The sequence below is a fragment of the Orycteropus afer genome, unplaced genomic scaffold (genome assembly GCF_000298275.1).
Source record: "Orycteropus afer afer isolate SDZICR_OR568_19922 unplaced genomic scaffold, OryAfe1.0 scaffold00140, whole genome shotgun sequence".
Classification (NCBI taxonomy): domain Eukaryota; kingdom Metazoa; phylum Chordata; class Mammalia; order Tubulidentata; family Orycteropodidae; genus Orycteropus; species Orycteropus afer.
This window is the reverse complement of record NW_006921727.1, coordinates 3783349-3803366: the sequence shown is the minus strand read 5'-3', so window position 1 is coordinate 3803366 and position 20018 is coordinate 3783349. Positions and strand designations below refer to the sequence as shown.

Below are 20018 nucleotides of genomic sequence, written 5' to 3'. Positions count from 1 at the left end.
GGTTGGTTGTTTGAACCCAACAGGTACTCTGAGAGAGAAAAGACCAGGCAGTCTGCTCCTGTAAAGATTATAGCCTAGGAAACTCTATGGGGCAGTTCTCTGTTCATAGGGTTGCTATGAGGCAGAATCTGCTGGACTGCATACAACAACAAAAACATGGTACAGTGATCAAGAGCATGGGTTCTAGAATCAGCTTTCCAGAGTTTGAATCCTAGCGTTTGAGCAATTTACTTGACCTTTCTGTACCTCAATTTTTCCATTGTAAAAATGAGAGAAATAGTAATACCTATCTTAGAGAGTTATTGTGAGAATTAAATGTAATGTGCTTTTAGAACAGGTCGGCACATGGTAAGTGGTTAGTAAATGCTTTTATATTCACCATGATTAGAGTGTGTGCAAATAGATTTATAAATAATAAGAAAGATTAGAGATGTTCAGCAAAATTTTAAAAGATAAAGTTCATAGATTGGCAAAGTATGGCTTGCAGGCTAAATCCAGCCTGATGCCTGTTTTTATAAATTTTTATTGGAACATTGTCACAATTATTTACATATTGTCTGTGGCAACTTTCACAGTATAATGGCAGAGTTGAGTCATTGCAACAGAGACTGTATGGTCTGAAAGGCCTAAAATATTTACTGTCTAGCCCTATATGGAAAAAGTTTACCATCTGCTTTATATATTGTCTGGCACATACTAAATATTATATGTATGTCTCTTGTTGTTAATACTATCCACTAACAAATAAATATTTATTAGGCTTTTTCTATATAGACTTTCCAGACTATATATGGAAAATTTGGAAAAAATGTGTAAAAGTTTAAAATGAAAACTATTCACCGCTCTCCTACCAGAGATAAATTTATTAACATTTAACATATTTATTTTTAGCCTTTTTTTCCCCCTCTGCAAATGTAGTTTTATGTAGATTGAAATTATTCTTTACTTATATTTTGGTCCATATGTTTTATACAGTTTGGTTATGTTGGTGTCAAAAGTATATTCCCACATCATTGAAGTCTTGGCTAGTGTTTCTAAAGACTTTTATCAAATGTTTGTGCCACAATTTCCTTAGCCAGTAGCCTCTTCTTGGATTTGTAGATTGTAGTGAACTTTGTGCAAATAGAGGAAACTTTGGAATTGACATCTTAGAGCATGAATCTTTACTTTGACTTAATTCTTTGTGATAGGTTTTTAAATATGAAGTTCCAGGAATAAAGGATAGTTTTATGATCACTGATGTGTCAAAATTTTTCTTTCAGAGAAACCAGGAAAGTGAGCATTAGGTTAATGGGTTTTTTTTAATATTTTTAGGAAAAAGTTGATTTTCAGCATGCTCATGGGTTGCAAGAATTGGAATTTATTCAAGGACATTCTGATACAGAAGCAGCAAGACTGTGTGTGGACCAGTGGCTGAAAATGTCAGGTATTCTTTAGAGATGAGAGTAGAACACTAAAGTTTCTGAGCTTCCATAAAACTTTAAGGCAGAAAATGTATCTGCTTTATTCAGATGCTAATAATATGCATAGAAGTATTGAAATTTTGTGTAATTATACTTCATAATGGCCTACTTTATCAGTTCTTTTCTACTTTGGGAAAAGAACTGTTTTGGTTACCTAGTGCTGCTCTGACAAGAATATACCACAAATGGGATGTCTTTAACAAACAGGAGTTTATTCTCGTATGGTTTGGAGGCTTTAAGTCCAAATTAAAATGCCAGGCTTTAGGGGCTGTGTGAAAGCCCCTCGACCTTGGGCTTCAGTTCTGCCTCCAGCTCCCGTCCCACTGAAGCTAGAGGCATCTCTTCACTCAGGCAGTTACTGGCTGCTGAGGCTAATAATAAGCCCAAGGTCAACAAATAAAATGGCATAGTCTCGATGTTGCCAAACCACACAACAGGCCATTAATTTTAGTCCATTGTAACTCCCAAGGTCGGCAGAGCAGGGCAGGCTGCTGAATAACGACATGGCTACATGCAGGGATCAAGCATGCCATAAGCTAGAGACCATTCCCCAAGCCTTCATATATATGGGAAGCAGAGCACATACCCAAAAGCAGCTACTCAGCTGCTCCAGTAGACTCCACCATGGAGTTGGTTACCAGTCTCATCATGGGGAATACTACATTCAGCTGCCCAGCCACTCAACCAGACCCAGCCAAGTTGACACACAGGCTTAACCACCACAAGAACATTTTGAATATAAGCAATATAGATCATCCCTGAGGAGCTCTGGTGGCATGTGCCTAAGGCATTTGACTGCTAACCAGAAGGCTGGCAGTTCAAACCCACCAGCTACTCCTTGGAAGGAAGGTTGGGCAATCTACTTCCGTAGTGATGCTGCCTCAGCAACCCAAGGAGGGGTCACTATGAGTCGGATCCGACTCTATGGTAGTGAGTGAGTGTGTGAGTGAGATCGTCCCTGAGCTCATTAGTTACTCCTCATGTACTCATTCATTCATTGAGTAGGTATTGCATGTTTATTATGTACTAGTTGCTTTGCTAGTGCTAGGTATGTATATAGTATGCAAAGTTGGCATGGTTTCTGTTCGCAGGGAGGTTACAGTATAGTGGTGGTGGGCAGATGTTAATTACACAAATAAATATGTAGGATTTAGTTGTGGTAAATATGATTACAATGAAATAGTCCATGAACCAATTGATGGTGTGGAACAGGTTATTTGAGGTCAAGAAAGGCTTCTCTATGGAAATAGAATTTAACCTTGTGTGTGAAGGTTTAATGCTTATTTTTTTTTATTCCTCAGTGTAGCCCATGTGGTTATAAACTTTAATGGCTGAGATACCTTAGACTTATAAAGTTAGTTTTCATGAGAGTTTTCTTTTGAATAGAAACAAATACCTCCCTGTCTGCTTGTGCCTGACAAACTCCCCCTTTTCTCCTTTTAACATGTTTTTCCTCTTTTTTTGGGGGGGCGCTCTGGTGGCGTAGTGCCTAAGGCATTTGACTGCTAACTAGAAGGCTGGCGGTTCAAACCCAACAGCCACTCCTCAGAAGGAAGATTGGGTGATCTACTTCCGTAGCAATACCACCTTGGATGTCCAAGGGGAGGGGTTGCTGTGAGTCGGATCTGACTCAACAGCAGTGAGTTTGATTTGGTTTGGTTCCTCATTTTTTTCTTCTTACTTTCCTGTGGACTGGGAGCTCTGGTGGTGTAGTGCCTTAGGCATTTGACTGCTAACCAGAAGGCTGGTGGTTCAAACCCACGAGCCACTCCTTGGAAAGAAGGTTGGACAATCTACTTCCATAGTGATACTGCCTCAGAAACTCAAGAAGGGGTCGCTATGAGTTGGATCCTACTCGATGGCAGTGAGTTTGTTTTTTTTCCCTCCCTATGGACTAATACTTGGTCCTACAGATGATACTCAGTATTAGACGTTGCTGAGTTGTATAGCCATTATATATCATACCCAGTTATGTGATAAGCCAGCCTACATTTATTTATTCTGCATTAAGTTTGGTTACTCAACGCTTTTTGATTCTATGTATCTTTATTTATGTCACTAATTCAGTATTTATTAAATCGAATTGATCTGTTTCCATGTCTGTCTCTTCTATCAGACTATATGCTTCTTGGGGACAGGGACTGTTGTTGTTGTTGTGTGCCGTTGAGTTGGACCCGACTCATAGTGACCCCTCCTTGGGTTGCCGAGGCAGTAGCACCACGGAAGTAGATTGCCCCATCTTCCTTCCGAGGAGTAGCTGGTGGGTTTCAACCACCAGCCTTCTGGTTAGCAGTCAAGTGCCTTAGGCACTATGCTACCAGAGCTCCCGGGGACAGAGACTAAATTTTATTAATCCTTTTTAGTATCTGTGCCTAAAAATAATGCCCTGCATAGAGTTGCTCAATAAATATTTGTTGAATGTTATACTGAAGTGGGTTATAAATACTTGGCATATTGAAGTAAGCCTGGAACTTGGATTCCAAATCTGGCTGTCATTGAGATGACCAAAAGGTTTGACATTGCAGATCTATTTCATGAAATAGTAAATGCTTTTGGTCTTTGTGGTATTCTATTAAAGCTTATAGTTTTTAAAACTTCCTCTTGATATACATTCATTTCTCAGTGGAAGAAGTTTATGACTAGCTTAGTGGTTTAACCTTAGCTGCATCAGAATTGCCTGGGAGTTTTGACAAACAACCCAGTTAAAAAATGGTCATGGGTACTTGAACAGACATTTCACCAAAGAGAATATTCAGATAGACAGCAAGCACAGGAAAAGATGTTCAAAGTTGTTAACGATCAAAGAGATACAAATCAAAACCACAGTGAAGTACCACCTCACGCCAATTAGAATGGCAGTGACCACTCCATCCCCCCCGGAAAAAAAAAACAAACGGAAAATAATAGATCTTGTTGAGATTGTGGAAAAACTAGTTTCCTCATCTATTGCTAGTGGAAATGTAAAATGGTATAGCTGCTGGGGAGAACTGTTTGGTGGTTTGTCAAAAATAGCATAGTTCCTAAGGCACTTGACTGCTGAGCAGAGGCTGGCAGTTCAAACCCACCAGTCACTCCTCGGAAGGAAGAATGGGCAGTCTACTTATGTAGTGATATACTTCAGAAACCGAAGGAGGGATCGCTATAAGTCAGATCCGACTTGACGGCACATAACAACAACAACAGAACTAAGTGATCCCGCAATCCCAATTCTAAATATATACTTAGAAGTGAAAGTAAGAAGGCAAATGGTAACTTGTGCACCAATGTTCATAGCAGCATTTTTCACTATAGTCAAAATGTAGAAACAGCCTCAGTGTACATCACCAGCTGAATAAATAAACAAAATGTTTTATGTACATACAGTGGAATATTAATCAGCCATAAACAGAAATGAAGTCTTGATGCATGCCACAACATGTTTGAACCTAGAAAACATCATGCTGTGAGAAATAAGTCAGTTACAAAGGACAAATACTGTATGATCTCACTTATATGAAATAAGCAAATATATTGTTGTTGTTAGGTGCCATCAAGGTGGCTCCCACTCATAGCGACCCCATGTACTACAGAACGAAACACTGCCCGGCAGATTGTAAGCACTATCCTTACAATCCTTATTATACTCGAACCCATCGTAGCAGCCATAGGTTCAGTCCATCTTGTTGAGGATCATCCCCTCTTTCGCTGACCCTTTAATTTACCAAGCATGATATCCTTCTCCAGGGAATGGTCCCTTCTGATATCATCACCAGATGAAGTCTCGCCATTCTCATTTCCAGGAAGCATTCCAGCTGCTCTTCTTCCAGGATACATTGGTTTGTTCTTCTGGGAGTCCATGGTATTTTCAGTATTCTTTTTCAACACCATGATTGAAAGGCATCAACTCTTCTTTGGTCTTCCTTACTTATTGTCCAGCTTTCACATTTTTATGAAGTGATTGAAAATGCCACGGCTTGGCTCAGGCACACCTTAGTCTTCAAAGTGACATCTTTGCTTCTTAACACTTTAAAGAAATCTTTTGCAGCACATTTGCCCAGTGCAATATGATGTCTGATTTTTGACTTCTGCTTCCATGAATGCTGATTATGGATCCAAGTAAAATGAAATCCCCAACAGCTTCAATCTTTTCTCCATTTATCATGATGTTGCTTTTTGGTCCAGTTGTGAGGAGTTTTGGTTTCTTTATGCTGAGTTGTAGTCAGTCAATAATCAAGACTGTAGTCTTTAATCTTCATCAATAAGTGCTTCAAGTCATCTTCACTCATAGCAAGTGTATAGAAACCAAAAATAATTAGTGTTTACCAGGGGTGGGAGGGAAGAGGATGGGGGAGTTTTGCTTAGAGAGCTTTGAGTTTATGCTAATGTTGGTAGAATAAAAAGGATAGCAGTAAAGCTTGCACAATATGAAGACTATAATCAGTGTTAACCTGTAGAAATTGTTGAATTGGTGGAAGTTTTGTTATGTATATTTTCACTGCAATATAATATAAAAAAAAGAATCACCTGGAAGGTTTTTAAATAGATGTCTGGGGCTTACCTCCAGAAATTCTCTTAGGGCATCTTTAGTTTTTGGAAGGTCTCTCTCTAGATGATTTTGATAGACAAATGGGCTAGACCTATAAGGCTTTATCATCTCTTTAAGGTTTCTTCTAAAAGTCCTGTATTGCATTTGCCAAAAAAAAAAAAAAAAACCCAAACTCACTGCCGTGGAGTCGATTTGACTCATAGTTGACCCCTCCTTGGGTTTCTGAGGCAGTATCTCTATGGAAGTAGATTGCCCAGTCTTTCCTCTGAGGAGTGGATGGTGGGTTTGAACCAGTAGCCTTCTGGTTAGCAGTCAGATGCCTTAGGCAGTACGCCACCAGTGCTCCTTTATCGCTTTTGAGTCTCACATTTTCAAGTACTAAATTTAATGGTTCTTGGGCCAGAAATATGCCCTTTTAGGCCTAATCCCTGATTTCTAAAACATCAGAATACATTGGGAATAAAATTCATGACCATCTGTTTATACATTTCCCTGAGCAGGCCATACTGGAACACATATGTCTTTATGATACTTGAAAAGCTTGGCTCATTGATGGCTGATAAGCATGAACTTGGAGTTAAGGTTGATAGTTACGTTCTCTTTTTTTTGATGGGTTTAGCATTTTGTTTGGTCCCTACAAATAGTGGGAAATGAAATTTTGGGATATTTTGTTAGAACAGCTGCTTTAGCATTGGGCTGTATTTGGTATAAGAGTATTCCATAAATGGACTTTAGAAAGAGCTGAGATCTCTGAAGAGGGTATAACTGGGGAAAGAGAGATGAATGTGTTGTTTTCTTTTATTATAAAAAGTGAAATTCTACTTCTCAGTAGCTTTAAGGTACTCATCAATCTATTACAAAGTGTTCATCAATTATAATTCAGCTCTTTGATTAAAAGTCCATTAAATATTTTATTTACAATTACTCTTTTTTGGACTACCCTTTATGGAGCTTTGTTGGTCCAGTTTGCATAAGATGGAATAGTTAGTAATAAAAAATAATGCTTTCTGTGCTATTTAAAATGTTTTTTTTTTTTTTTAATTTTTTCTTTACAGAGAAAAGGCTTACTTTCTTTCAATAATAATTTTCTTCAATTTTCTTTTTATCCAGAGGCTGTATTTGTGGCTACACACTGGTCCTAATGGGAGGCATTTGGAATATGGCTAAACAATAAGAAAAACTGCCATAATTCTGGCTACATTAAAAAGAAAGATAAAAAGGTGTATTATTTAATGGCCTTGTTAATAACTAAAATATGCTTAAAGCTATGCTGTTCATTTTTTGCTATCAGAATATGTTATAAGCATTTTGGCATTTTAATTAAATCATCTCTCTCCTCCCAGTAAGGACTAAAACAGTAGAAAAGCAGTTGAAACTTTAAGCATAACCATTTTGGGATTTGAAAACTAGATTATATTAAGGGAATTATATTCTATTCCAGTTACATGGCTAGGGGCTTTATAGAAACTGTCATAAAGATAAATACCTGGTTTTCTGTAGTATTAAATAGGGTATTGGAGTGAAACAGTCCACAAGACATAGTAATATAAAGGATAATTATCTGTATATCAGAATCCTTCTGGCTGGAACCCATATGGGATTTACCATGTCAGAGTAGAGTCCAAACACTCTTGAAGTTTGTAGTACTTGGTGACATTGGAGTTGAAGCCACCACAGTAGATGAAATTGTGGCAAAAACCACACCCCTAGCACCTAGAAGCTGACCCGACAAGCTTTGCCACAGGATTGATAGCCTTGCTAAGAAGGTTGAGGCTAGTGTTGAAGGTGTCCACAAGATCAGGTAAGTGAAATGCAAGGCTGAGATCTTGAAAGAAAGTTGGCCTGAGGACTTGGGTGAAGACTTTCAGGCATTAAAGTGAATAATGACTGACCATTACCAGCAACTTTCTACAATGAAGACAAAACTCTTTGCCAGTATTACAGCCATGTTCAGTGACCTTATCAATTACATCAGCAGGATTCAATCAGGCATGGTATTTCTCTTTACTAAAATTTCTTGAGAAACTGACATCTTTGCTCCCTCAATTACCCTGTGGTTTCTCACTATCCATCCTTGTCTGGTCATTACTAAAGCTAGGTCTCAGCTCTTCAACTGCTGGGGACAAGAATTAAAGATATGTTTTCAGATTACTTGTAACAACTGGCAGTAAAGTCATACAGTAGGAGAAAGCCCATATGGGTTGAAGAATGCCTCCACCCTTGATACATAGATCATGAATTTACATTTAGTTTTCATAATGCAGTTGTAAAAAAAAAAAAAAAAAATCCTCCCAGCTGTTTTACATTTCTTTGTTTCTATGATACAACTCTCAATTTTGTGTTATGTTTCATATGTTATTTCCTTCTAAACAAAATTTGGCCAGGGAGGTTTGTATGTAATAGTTCTGTGAAATATACATGATGGAATACTACTTGGCCCTAAAGAGAATTGAAGTCCTGATGCATGCCACTACATGAGTGAACTTTGGAAATGTCTTGCTAAGTGAAGTCAGTCAGTTGTGGAAAGATAAATACTGTATGATCCCACTTATGTGAAATAGGCAAATGTGTGGAAACTAAAGATTGTTAGTGGTTAGCAGGGGTGGGAAGGAGGCAGACAGGGAGTGTTTGCTTAGAAAGCATTGAGTTAAGAGGTCAGTGGTTATGGAAAAGGATGGTGAGAATGGCCACAGAACTTGAAGAAAGTAATCAGTGTCACCAAATTGTACCTGAGGAAATTGTTGAGATGAAATATGTTATGCTATACTTTTGCCAAAATTTAAAAGGTTATGTCACTGTATTACCAAGATTATAAAGAAAGAGATATGAAGAATAGACCAGTGTAGAAGATGATTAAGAGATGGTAATGGCAGGCAGACATTAACTTTGAAAAGAAAAAAGGAGAAGGTACAAAATAGGATAAATAAAAAGGGGAGAGATAACTAACAATAATAAATAAATCTTTCTGCTTTGTGTTCTGTAAACTAATGATTGATGGTTATGTTACTTTAAGACCTTAAAAGTGTTAAGATGTCTCTTTGAAGAGTAAGGTGTGCCTAACCCAAGTCATGGTATTTTCATTTGCCTTGTATGCATGTGAAAGCTAGACAGTGAATAAGGAAGACTGAAGAAAAGTTGATGCCTTTGAATTATGCTGTTGGCAAAGAATACTGAAAATACCATGGAGTGCCAGAAGAACGAACAAATCTTCCCTGGAAGAAATGCAGCCTGAATGCTGCTTGGAAGAGAGAATGGCTAGACTGCATCTCACTTACTTTTGTCACGTTATCAGAAGTGACTGTTCCCTAGAGAAGGATATCAGTGCGATGCAGTGCAGTGCGACACACTGCCCTTGAATTGGATCTGACTCATAGTGACTCCTTCTTGGGTTTCTGAGGCTGTATCACTACAGAAGTAGATTGCCCAACCTTCCTTCCGAGGAGTGGCTGGTTGGTTTGAACCACCAGCCTTCTGGTTAGCAGTCAAATGCCTTAGGTACTACGCCACCAGAGCTCCTAGAGAAGGATATCATGCTTGGTAAAGTGGGGTGGGGGGAGGTCAATGAAAAAGGGGAAGACCGTCAACAAGATGGATTGACATGGGCTCAAGTAGCAGAGATTGTAAGGATGGTGCAAGACCAGGCAGTGTTTCATTCTGTTGTATGTAGAGTGGCTGTGCATTAGAGTCGATGGCACCTAACAACAACAACTTGTGTTACTTGATGTCCAAGTTGGAGCTGATGGATCAGTGGTTGGATTCCTCAGAAAATAGCCACTCTTCTTTTTCTCCCTTCCCTTACCCCTCACCCCTAGTTATATGGTTTAACAGCATTTCCATAGAACCCAGCTCATCTATAATATAACTAAACATTTTAATGTGCTTACGATAGTTAAAAGAGAAAATAAGAGAAGAAAAGATTATTGCCAACTTACGCAAATGAAAAAAGAAGGGAGTAGGTACTTTTGTAGAGGGACTGATTTTCTAGTGCATTTGATCTTTAATATTTCTTGGTTGGAACTTAAGGAAACAGGTTTTTTCTTTTCTCCTAGAGAATGCTACTTAGAGATGTTAACAGCTTTACATGTCCCAAATAACTGTTTACTTTTGGGTTTTATCTTTATAAGAAAAGTTGTAACCACTTAATTACAATTAGGGCCATGTAGTTGATGCTGTATCATTATATTCATTGTTTTGATTACTAGTCTAAATGACAAGTATATGAAATAGATGCTCAAGAATTTATCTTTTGTTGCAGGACTCAAAACAGGCACAATTAATTCTGGAACAAAAAGCTCATTCCGAAGAGGAGGCCAAATGCGAGTGTCTAGGAAACCTATTTCATGTCCCATAATGTACTGCAACAAGGAGTTTGACAATGGGCACCTTCTCTTAGGACATTTGAAAAGGTAAATATGTTGTTCAGAATAATGTATGTTGAAGATCAAATGAGTTACAAAGTGATTTTGTAAAATGAAAGCATGCTTATATTTATAACTTTATATTCCAAATTAAAATTTTTTGTGTGCTATCGTGATACAGTTATTTCCAGTTTGTATTTCCTAAGTTTCCTAAAAGCCTTAGTGAAGTCAGATTTTATAGTGATCCATATCTACTTTATGGATATAGTCATTAAGTGTATAATTTTTCACATAAGTCTTCATAAAATTTTGAACAGACTTCTTACATTGATATGTATTTGTATCAGTTTTAGAGAAATCCAACTCATAAAAGCCAATTTCAGGAGATACAGAACACTTAAAGATATTTAATCAACCTAAAAAAGCTAACATGGCATTAGAAAATAAATAGGAAAAACAGAACAAATGTAGCAAAAATTAACAAGAAAATATTCTATTATTAAACTTAGTTTATCATACTGAATTTTTGAATAGTAGAGATTGAAAAATTAGATAAGAGGGGAAAGTGGAATTAAAGGCATTAAAGAATCTTATTCTCACAGTCACCCTGAGTTTGATTCCAATAGTTCAAAGATGGGAAAATGAGAAGTTTGACGTGCTCTAAGCCACTATCTTTTCTACATGTCTCACTCTGCTTGGTTCCCTGGGTGTTACAAACAGTTAACATGCTTGGCTGCTAAGTGAAAGGTTAGAGGTTTGAGTTGACCTAGAGGCACCTTGGAAGAAAGGCCCTGCCATCTACTTTTGAAAAATTGGCCATTGGAAACTATATGAAACACAGTTCTAATCTGACACACATGAGGTCACCATGAGTCGGAATCAACTCAACGACAAGTAACAGTAGTTAACTTCATATGCCTTATCTTACTTGAGAGGGGCCTCAGCATTGTATAAATAACGGGGTAGCATGCTGTCTTAACTACTAAAAGTTTTGAGGCAGTTTAAAATGACAGATTAATTAAATGGTTAAAATAAACATTAAAAAGATCAAAAGCTATTTATAAATATAGAGGTGTCCCTGACATCTTAAATGAGATTGTTACTAAAATGATTGCCTGGCATATAGGAGCCTCTTGATATTTAGTGAATATAAAGAATTAAATTACTTATTTCAGTAGAGAAGTATGAAGTTGTGAATGTGTGTATGTGTGCATGTTTAGCCTAACAAATCAAGCAACATAGTTGTGCCCCTAGAACGTGGGCTTTTCTAATGTTACTGTTCTTTTGCCAAGTAGGTTTGATCATTCTCCATGTGATCCAACAATTACACTGCACGGACCTTTCATCAATTCCTTTGCATGTGTAGTATGTTATAAAAAATTTGTTACTCAGCAGCAGTACAGGGATCACCTTTTTGCTAAGGTAAGAACATGTCCTAAGATAAGAGTAAGTATTTTTTTCTAGAGAATCATGGAGGTGAGTGTAGGTTTCTTGCTGCTCTTAAGCTTTCTGTCACACACAGTGTTCAAAGTTGTGATTGTATACTGAAAGTAAAATGATTTGGAGCATTAAATTATTGTGGGCAGCTTGATAGGTAAAAGACAGCAGTCCTAGAGATTGTCATTGAAATCCTTCTGTTGTGGAATTGCTCTGTGAAGTTAAATTTTCTTTTTCATGATCCTCTCTGAGTTAGTCACATGGAGAGAACAAAAATTTCTTCTCTTAAGTCTCCTGTCTTTCATTGTCTATTCAAATGTTGGAACCATGTAATAAATAATAGCTCCTTTATTAATGCTAGTATTAAAAAATAGAACTAGTATTAAAAAGGCTGTGTTATATAATTCTAATTCAGTATTACATCTCAAAGGACATGAATTGATAAATGGTTATGCAAATCCATGTAATACATGTAATACAGAACTCTGTAATGGGTTTTACCATGTATTACCATATATAACACTAGATTAATAACTTAGTAGCATCACAAAAGTAATAAACATTCATTATGGAGAATTTAAAAAATAATCAGCAAAAAGAAAACAAGAAGTCACCCTGTTCTCACTCAGAGATATAACCACAGTTGACTGTTTGATATGTATGTTTCTACTACTTTTCCATATAAATATTTGTACCTAAAATAAGGTACCTACATTGTTTTGTGATTTTACAAAAAGCTATGTGTTGCAAACAAAAATTCTTAATTGTTTGTTGGATCAGTACATATATTTTAAATCAGTGAATAGTCTTCTGTTTTATGAATATACAAACCAAACTAAACTCACTTCCATCAAGTCAATTCTGACTCATAACGACTCCCACTGGGTTTCTAAGGCTGAAAATCTTTACAGAAATAGATCGCGCCACCTTCCTTCTGTGGTGTGGCTGGTGGGTTTGAACCACTGAACTTCTGAATAGCAGCCAAATGCCTTATCCACTGTGCCACCAGAGCTCCTTTTTTTATGAATATATTATAGCTCATTAATTAATTTCCTATTGGATATATTAACTATTTAAATTCTGTTATTTATTATTTATATATTAAAACAGTAACAACATTAAATATCCTGGTAACTGAAAACCTATTGGTAAGAGCCATACTTGATATATTTGCTGAATAAATAATTAGGTTTTGAAATCATAAAATGCTAATGTCCAGAGATGGTAGGGATTTTTTTAAAATCATGTTTTCAGAATTTGCTTATGTAGAACTGTGCTTGAAAAGTAGTGTAGGTAATATCTAGAATTCTGTGCAGACAATAGCAGAGAATTAAAGCTTGTTCTCGCAGATATATCTGAGTTCTGTAGTTCATCAACCCCTACCTCAGCATTAGAGAACATTCCCAGAATAGATGGTGTCTTTGAAGCCTATTTTTATACATTCAGTCCTTAGTTTTTGAAGGCCTACTTTGTGTTCAGTACTAACTAGAAACTGTAGTATGTTAAGAGAAATCACCTATGTATTTCTTTTGTATAATTCTAACACACAAGGAGCTTGCATTCCAAATGAACAAGACTTAAATGGTACAACATAAATTGAAATAGGGGTTTAGAGAAAGGGAAGAGAAGTGTAGGCTAGACAATATAGAAAAATGTTATGGAAGAGAAGATCCTTGAGCATTAGAAAGATTTAGATGGAAAGAAAAAGTGGTAGAATTGTAGCTAAGGTTGAAGAGCCTCTGGGCACAAGAGTAAATACTAAAATAGGTAGTGTGAAGAACTAAGTTAACATGGTAGGTCTGAGATGTTAGAAAACCCTGTTTGCAAGGTTGACTTATGTTTGGAAACTTGAATTTGGGAAGGATTCTCACTATTCTCTGTTAAAATTGGTTCACTACCTCTAAACTGTTTGTACAAACAATGTAGTATTTGCTAAATACCCGTTCGTTTTCCTTGTTGGAGTTTGGAATTTTGATAAATCCTAAGCAGAAGCTGCCTACATGACCAGTCTCCAGTAAACATCCTGGGCATTGAGTAAGTAAGAAGTTACCTAGATAGAGGCAGTATTTTACATGTGTTCTTTTAATTTGTTACTATAGTGATTAAGTATATCCTGTATGGCTTCACTGGGAGAGGATCTTTGGTATATTTTACTTTAATGTAAGTAGAAATACAATGGTAGAAAGGAATTGAGTACTTAAGCTTACCAGACATGTTGTTTTCCACTCTTTATCCCAGTTTGTAGAAGGTATTTGTAAATAGACCTTATTTTGCATGTATGTTGTTGTTATGTGCTGTTGAGTCAGACCCGACTCACAGCGACCCCTCCTTGGGTTGCCGAGGCAGTATCACTATGGAAGCAGATTGCCCAACCTTCCTTCTGAGGAGTGGCTGGTGGGTTTGAACCTCCAGCTTCTGGTTAGCAGTTAAGTGCCTTAGGCACTATGCTACCAGAGCTCCCTTTGCATGTATACTGAATTTTTTTTGTGTGTGTATGATTTGGGTGGAAGTTGAAGAGCAAATTCACTTTCCATACATACACTTTGTCTCATGACATTGACTGCAATTTCCCACAATGCAAAGCTCCCCTACCACTTCCTCTCCATAGTTACCTCTTCTCTGTGTCCTTCCCTCCCACACACTCCTGCTCCCTGAGCTGTCTCACTGTGCATACACAGCCTTTGTATTCTCCCATGATTGTTCTCTCCAAAGAGTGTATCTACCTAATGTAAATGTTCAGCTCATATGCCTGCCTTTTGTTTTGCTGGAAGCCACAGGAGTGGGTTCAGTTCCAGACCTGAAGGGCAGCTAGGGGCCATAGTCTCATTGGTTTCATCAGGCTCTATTAGACCAGCAAACCTGGTCCCTTTTTTTTTTTCTAAATGATTGTGAGTTTTGTTCCACATTGTTCTCCCTCTCTATCCAGCATCTCCTACATAGATCCCCCTCCGAGTGGTTGACAATGGTAGCCGGGCACCATCTAGTTCTTGTGGTCTCATAGTCGTATAGGCTGAGGATTGCATGGTGTACCAGTAGTGTGGACTAATTGTTTCCATAAATGTTTGGTTTTCTTCATTCTTTGCTCTGGATGAGGAGGGACCCATCATTGCATCTTGATGGCTGCTTGCAGGCTTTTAAGATCCCAGTCACTACTTGCCAAAGTAGGATATGGAACAATGTTTTGTGTAGTATGTTACGCCAATTGAGCTTGATGTCCCCTGCAAACTTGGTCTTGAACTGCAGGTCCAACTACTATCTCTCTTTGGGTAGCTGACTGTGTCCAAGAAGTGACTACAACCTTGTCTTTAGTCGGCTCTACTATATACCTGGAAATTGTTACAGAACATATCAATACACTTGTAGAAACATTGTCTGCCAACCCTATACGTGGTCATGGTATACTCCTCCCTGCGTAGACATACCTAATAGTTCAGCCTGTCCACCCATCTGTTCACTTGTACATCAGTGTTTGCCTTCACTGACAGTGCAGTTCTTGTATACTATACTTTTGCAAATATACCATACTTTTTCATTTGGTATATTCCAGTAATGTTCTATACAGTTGGCACTCTTGTCTGTGGTTTCCGCATTCAGGGATTCAACCAGCTGTGGATTGAAAATACTCAGGGAGGGTGTGGTAGTTCAGTTTGTGTGTCAACTTGGCTGGGCCTGGTTGAAAGGCTGGGCAGCTGGATGCAGTATTCCCCATGATGAGACTGGTAATCAACTCCATGGTGGAATCTACTGTGAGCAGCTGAGTAGCTGCCTTAGGGAATGTGGTCTGCTTCCTGTATATAAGCAGAAGGCTTGGGGATAGTCTCTAGCTTATGGACTCTGCATGTAGCCGTGTTGTTGTTCAGCAGCCTGCTATGCTCTGCCGACATTGGGACTTACATTGGACTTAAATTAATGGCCTACCGTGTGGTTTGGTAACATTGGGACTGTGCATTTTTACTTGTCAACCTTGGGGCTTCTCAGCCTCAGCAGCCAGCAGCTGTCTGAGTGAAGAAATGCCTCTAGCTCCAGTGGGCTGGGAGCAGGAGGCAGAGCTGGACTCCAAGGTTGAGGGGTTTTCACCCAGCCCCTAGAGCCTAACACTTTGAACTCAGACTTACAGCCTCCCGCACTGTAAGAGAATAAACACCTGTTTGTTCAAGCCCTCCCATTTGTGGTATATTCCTGTCAGGGTGGCACTAGGTAACCAGAACAAAGGGGAAGAAAGTTAAGAGGTCAAAGCAGTCCCTCAAAGGCTAATAAAAAGGAGGGTAAAGTGCTATTTACATTGCGTTTACATTGTATTAGGTATTATAAGTGTTCTAGAGATGATTTAAATACACAGAAGGATATGTGAAAGGTTGTGTGTAGGTTATATACAAGTAGGATACTATTTCATACAAATGACTTGTGCATTTGCAGATTTTGCTATGGGAGGGTGTCCTGGAACCAATGCATTGTGGAACTGACGTTTGGCTGTATTCATTTTATATGTATTTTTAATATATTTTACTCTATATACTAATTGCCCATTTTGGTCCTCTCGAGTAACAGTTTTAACAAGCTTTATATTGAACCCACAACTGAACTAAAAATTAAGTTATCTCTTCAGAATTTTTCAGGTAGAAGACACTTGTATAAATGGGTGGCTGGTAAATGCCTTTATTACTCATACAATTTAGAATCTTCTATTTGGTATGCAAAATGTCTTCCTGGATGTTCTTTCTTCTGTGTAGTACTCACCAAATTAAAAATGGAGGAGAGTGGTATAAAGAATATACAATTTGTTATCAGAGGCATAAAGCTAGGTTTGAATGGTAGCTTGTCTCTTGTAGGAGTACAATTTGGGGGAGAGGGGTTAAGTTGGTTGACTTAATCTGAATTTCAGTTTTTTCATTTGTAAATAATGAAAATAGTACTTCACAGGGTTATTAATATGGATTAAATGAAAAACATGTTTAGAACCTTGGTGTGGTGCTTGACATGTGGTAGGTTTTCAGTATAAATGTAAATTTTCTATCCCTCCCCCTGTTGCTTCTCGTAAGCACAGCAGAAACTATTTTGATATTCCTTTTGCTAATGAAAGTAAATCTAAGAAGACATGATACCACTTTAATGGATTTTACTCTAAAGATTAATAATCCATTAATAGGAGTTAAATTATATTTATACACATAAACAACTACACATGCATTTATCTCCACCCTCCCGATTTTGGGTTAGAGGAGGTTCTTAACTAGGTTTGGAAACCTAGAAACTAGAAAAGATACACCTATTTGACTATTTAAAAGTTAAAGTTAAAAGCTAAAAAGTAAAAAAATTAAAAGCTTGAACATTTCTCATTCTTTCTGTTTTGGTTTTGTGTATTTTATTATTATTTTTTAAATTGTGAAACGGATGAAAGTTTACAGAACAAATTCATTTTCCATACAGCAGTTCATACACACGAACAGTAAGGTAAGGGCATATATTTGAGGATGTTTATGGCATCATTGCTCATGTTGACAATAAAAACTTAAAATTAATGTTTGATTAAATCAAAGTAGGCCTACAACCATTAAGCAGAATGAGAGTTGATTTTTAGGTATTATCATTAGGTATTGTAGAACAGGAAAATTAAGAGGCAGAGGAATGTAAAATGTTTGATAAAACATCGGCAATCTCTCTTGTGTATTGCTTGAACAATTTCTCTTAGAAAGATCAGCACAAGGCTGGTCTCCGTGAGACGGAGGTCAAAGATGTCCCAAATGTCCAAACTACCATGCCACTCCATCATTTCAGACATTAACTCCTCCTCCTCCTCCCAGTAATTTCCTCAGTCTTAGGGTTCTGTATTTCACTGTAATGCCTCACAGAACTCACAGACACCCAAGGGTTCGTCTCACGTAGTAGTGGTGGAGGCTGACAGGCTGGCGAGTCCCAGGTCCGTGAGTAGGTCTGGCAGATCATCCCAACTCTCGGGGTTTGATGAACCTAGGTCAGCAGATCAGATGATGGCTGCTGTCCCAAATCAGGGGTGAGATGAAGATGATCCAAGACACAAAGCCGGAGCAAGAGGAGAGTGAATCTTCCCAGGAGATTCGTAGGTATACCCTCAGGGAAGCTAGGGGTGGTGATTTGAATTATACCCTCCAACAAGGCAGGACTCAAGATACATTCCACCTGTGTTGCCCCAACGGAATTAACCTAAATCCCATCGGAGTCGATTGCCAGTCATCATAGGAAATGACTAATTACTACCAGCTGCCCAGCCAAGTTGATACCTGACCTTAACTACCACACCACCCCAAACAGGCATGGATAATGGGATTTACAAAACATCACAGAATGGAGGACAATGGCTAGAAGGGCCACCATCAAGCAATTCACTGCATATATTTAGGTCTTCATCTTTTTTGTAAATAATTAAACATGGTGAAATTTATGGAAGGATACAAATACAAACATGAAGCTTTTTGCAGAGTAGAGGGAACAAAGCAAAATATTAGAAAAAGCCTATGTGATGTGATCACATTTAAGCATTTATGTAATACCTAGGGCTGTGAAAAATGAAAAATACATAGAAAGCAAATATACTTCTATATTGTCGCAGAAAGATAGTCATAATTTGCTTTTGATGGAAAAATAATAAATTTTCGCATATATTACCTCAGTGATCAAGAAATTACACACTTCACCCTGAGAAAAAAAATAGTTTTCATATTAAAAGTTGATACGGGCTTGGAGGACAGTGAATCCACGTTAATGATGATGGAATAACTCAGAAGAGGACTGAGAATGGTTGTACAACTCGAAGGTTGTAATCATTGTTACAAAAATGTTCATGTTGAAAGTGTGGAATTGGTGTATTATTTTAAAACAAAATAAATTGATATGGAATATTTCAAATAGATAATAAAAATTTTTGAAAACTGATTTTAAGCATTGAATATTGACTTTAGTTGTCTGTAATACAACTCTGCTTTATATTTTAGGAAGCTGCAAATGATGGACATAAAAAGAACCTTCTTCCGCAGATTATTCAGTGTTTTGCGTGTCCAAATTGCTTCCTCCTTTTTAGCAGCAAGGATGAGTGTTTGAAGCATATGTCTGGAAAGAATCATTTCCTTCAGAGTTTTAAACTGGGTGGTATGTTAATATTCTTGTTGAAAATTTAGAGTGTCTTAATCTTTGCTGATTTATCATGCTATCATGCTTCTCTGATCATTTTTGAGTTTACTTTCCCTTCTGTTTGAGAATCACAAGAGTAGAACATTTCTATATCAATTCTTCTTACTATTTTTTAAGATTCTCTATATTTTTCTCTATCTAAAAATACGGTTTACTTACTTGAGAAGTGAAGAGAAACTTTGGGCAGAAACCATTAATTCAGGAAAATGTATATGCATGATATCTGCAAGTTGGTGTTTTCTCTGCACTTACAACTCAAATGTTAATTCATGACTGAATTCAGCATCCTTTACAACACTCCAACTGATGTTGAGAAAGGCAAAGGGGAGGAAGGTTGGTTTACTCTGTATGCCAATGACCTTGTAAGTTAGTTTATTTTGTTTTTCAGATGACAAGGGGATAGCACATCCAATATCATTTCCATCTTTTGCTAAGAAACTTTTGATCAGTCTTTGCAAAGATGTTCCATTTCAGGTCAAGTGTGTTGCCTGCCACCAAACACTGCGTTCTCACATGGAGCTTACTGCCCATTTCAGGTTTGTATAGGTCTAGTCTTGGGCTGTAAGGGAATTGGTGCTCCCCCCCCCCCAAATAATTTGTGTTTTCATTGAAGGTTTACACAGCAGTTGTTTCCATTCAACAATTTGTACACAAGTTTTTCAGTGTACTGGTTACATTCTTCGCAAAGCTTGAATATTTCTCATTCTTTCTGTTTTGGTTTTGTGTATTTTATTATCATGTTTATAATTATGATATGGGTGAAAGTTTACAGAACAATTTAATTTTCCATACAGCAGTTCATACACATTTTGTTTCATGACATTGATTCCAAATCCCCATAATGTAACAGTTCTCTTTCCAGTTCCTCTCTATGGTTACCTTTTCCCTGTGTCCTCTTTTCCTATGCATTCTTGCCTTCTGAGCTATCTCCCTGTGCAAATACTACCCTTTTTATCTCCCACAATTGATTGTTCTAAGGAGTGTAGTTACCTGGTGTAAATGTTCACCTTACATGCCTGTCTATTGTTTGGCTGGAAGCCATGAGAGTGAGTTCAATTCCAAGCCCAAAGG

General features: G+C 37.6%; 1 protein-coding gene across 1 annotated transcript in view; it reads left to right on the top strand.

Moving 5' to 3' along the window:
- The window catches only part of ZNF451 (zinc finger protein 451), a 113052-nt gene that overhangs the window by 64242 nt on the left and 28792 nt on the right, over positions 1-20018 (top strand). Inside the window, exons 5-9 of the mRNA XM_007945607.2 lie at positions 1315-1426; positions 10244-10394; positions 11642-11768; positions 18752-18905; positions 19336-19483. Coding sequence (XP_007943798.2) covers positions 1315-1426; positions 10244-10394; positions 11642-11768; positions 18752-18905; positions 19336-19483 — 692 coding nt within the window. The remainder of the gene's footprint in view (positions 1-1314; positions 1427-10243; positions 10395-11641; positions 11769-18751; positions 18906-19335; positions 19484-20018) is intronic.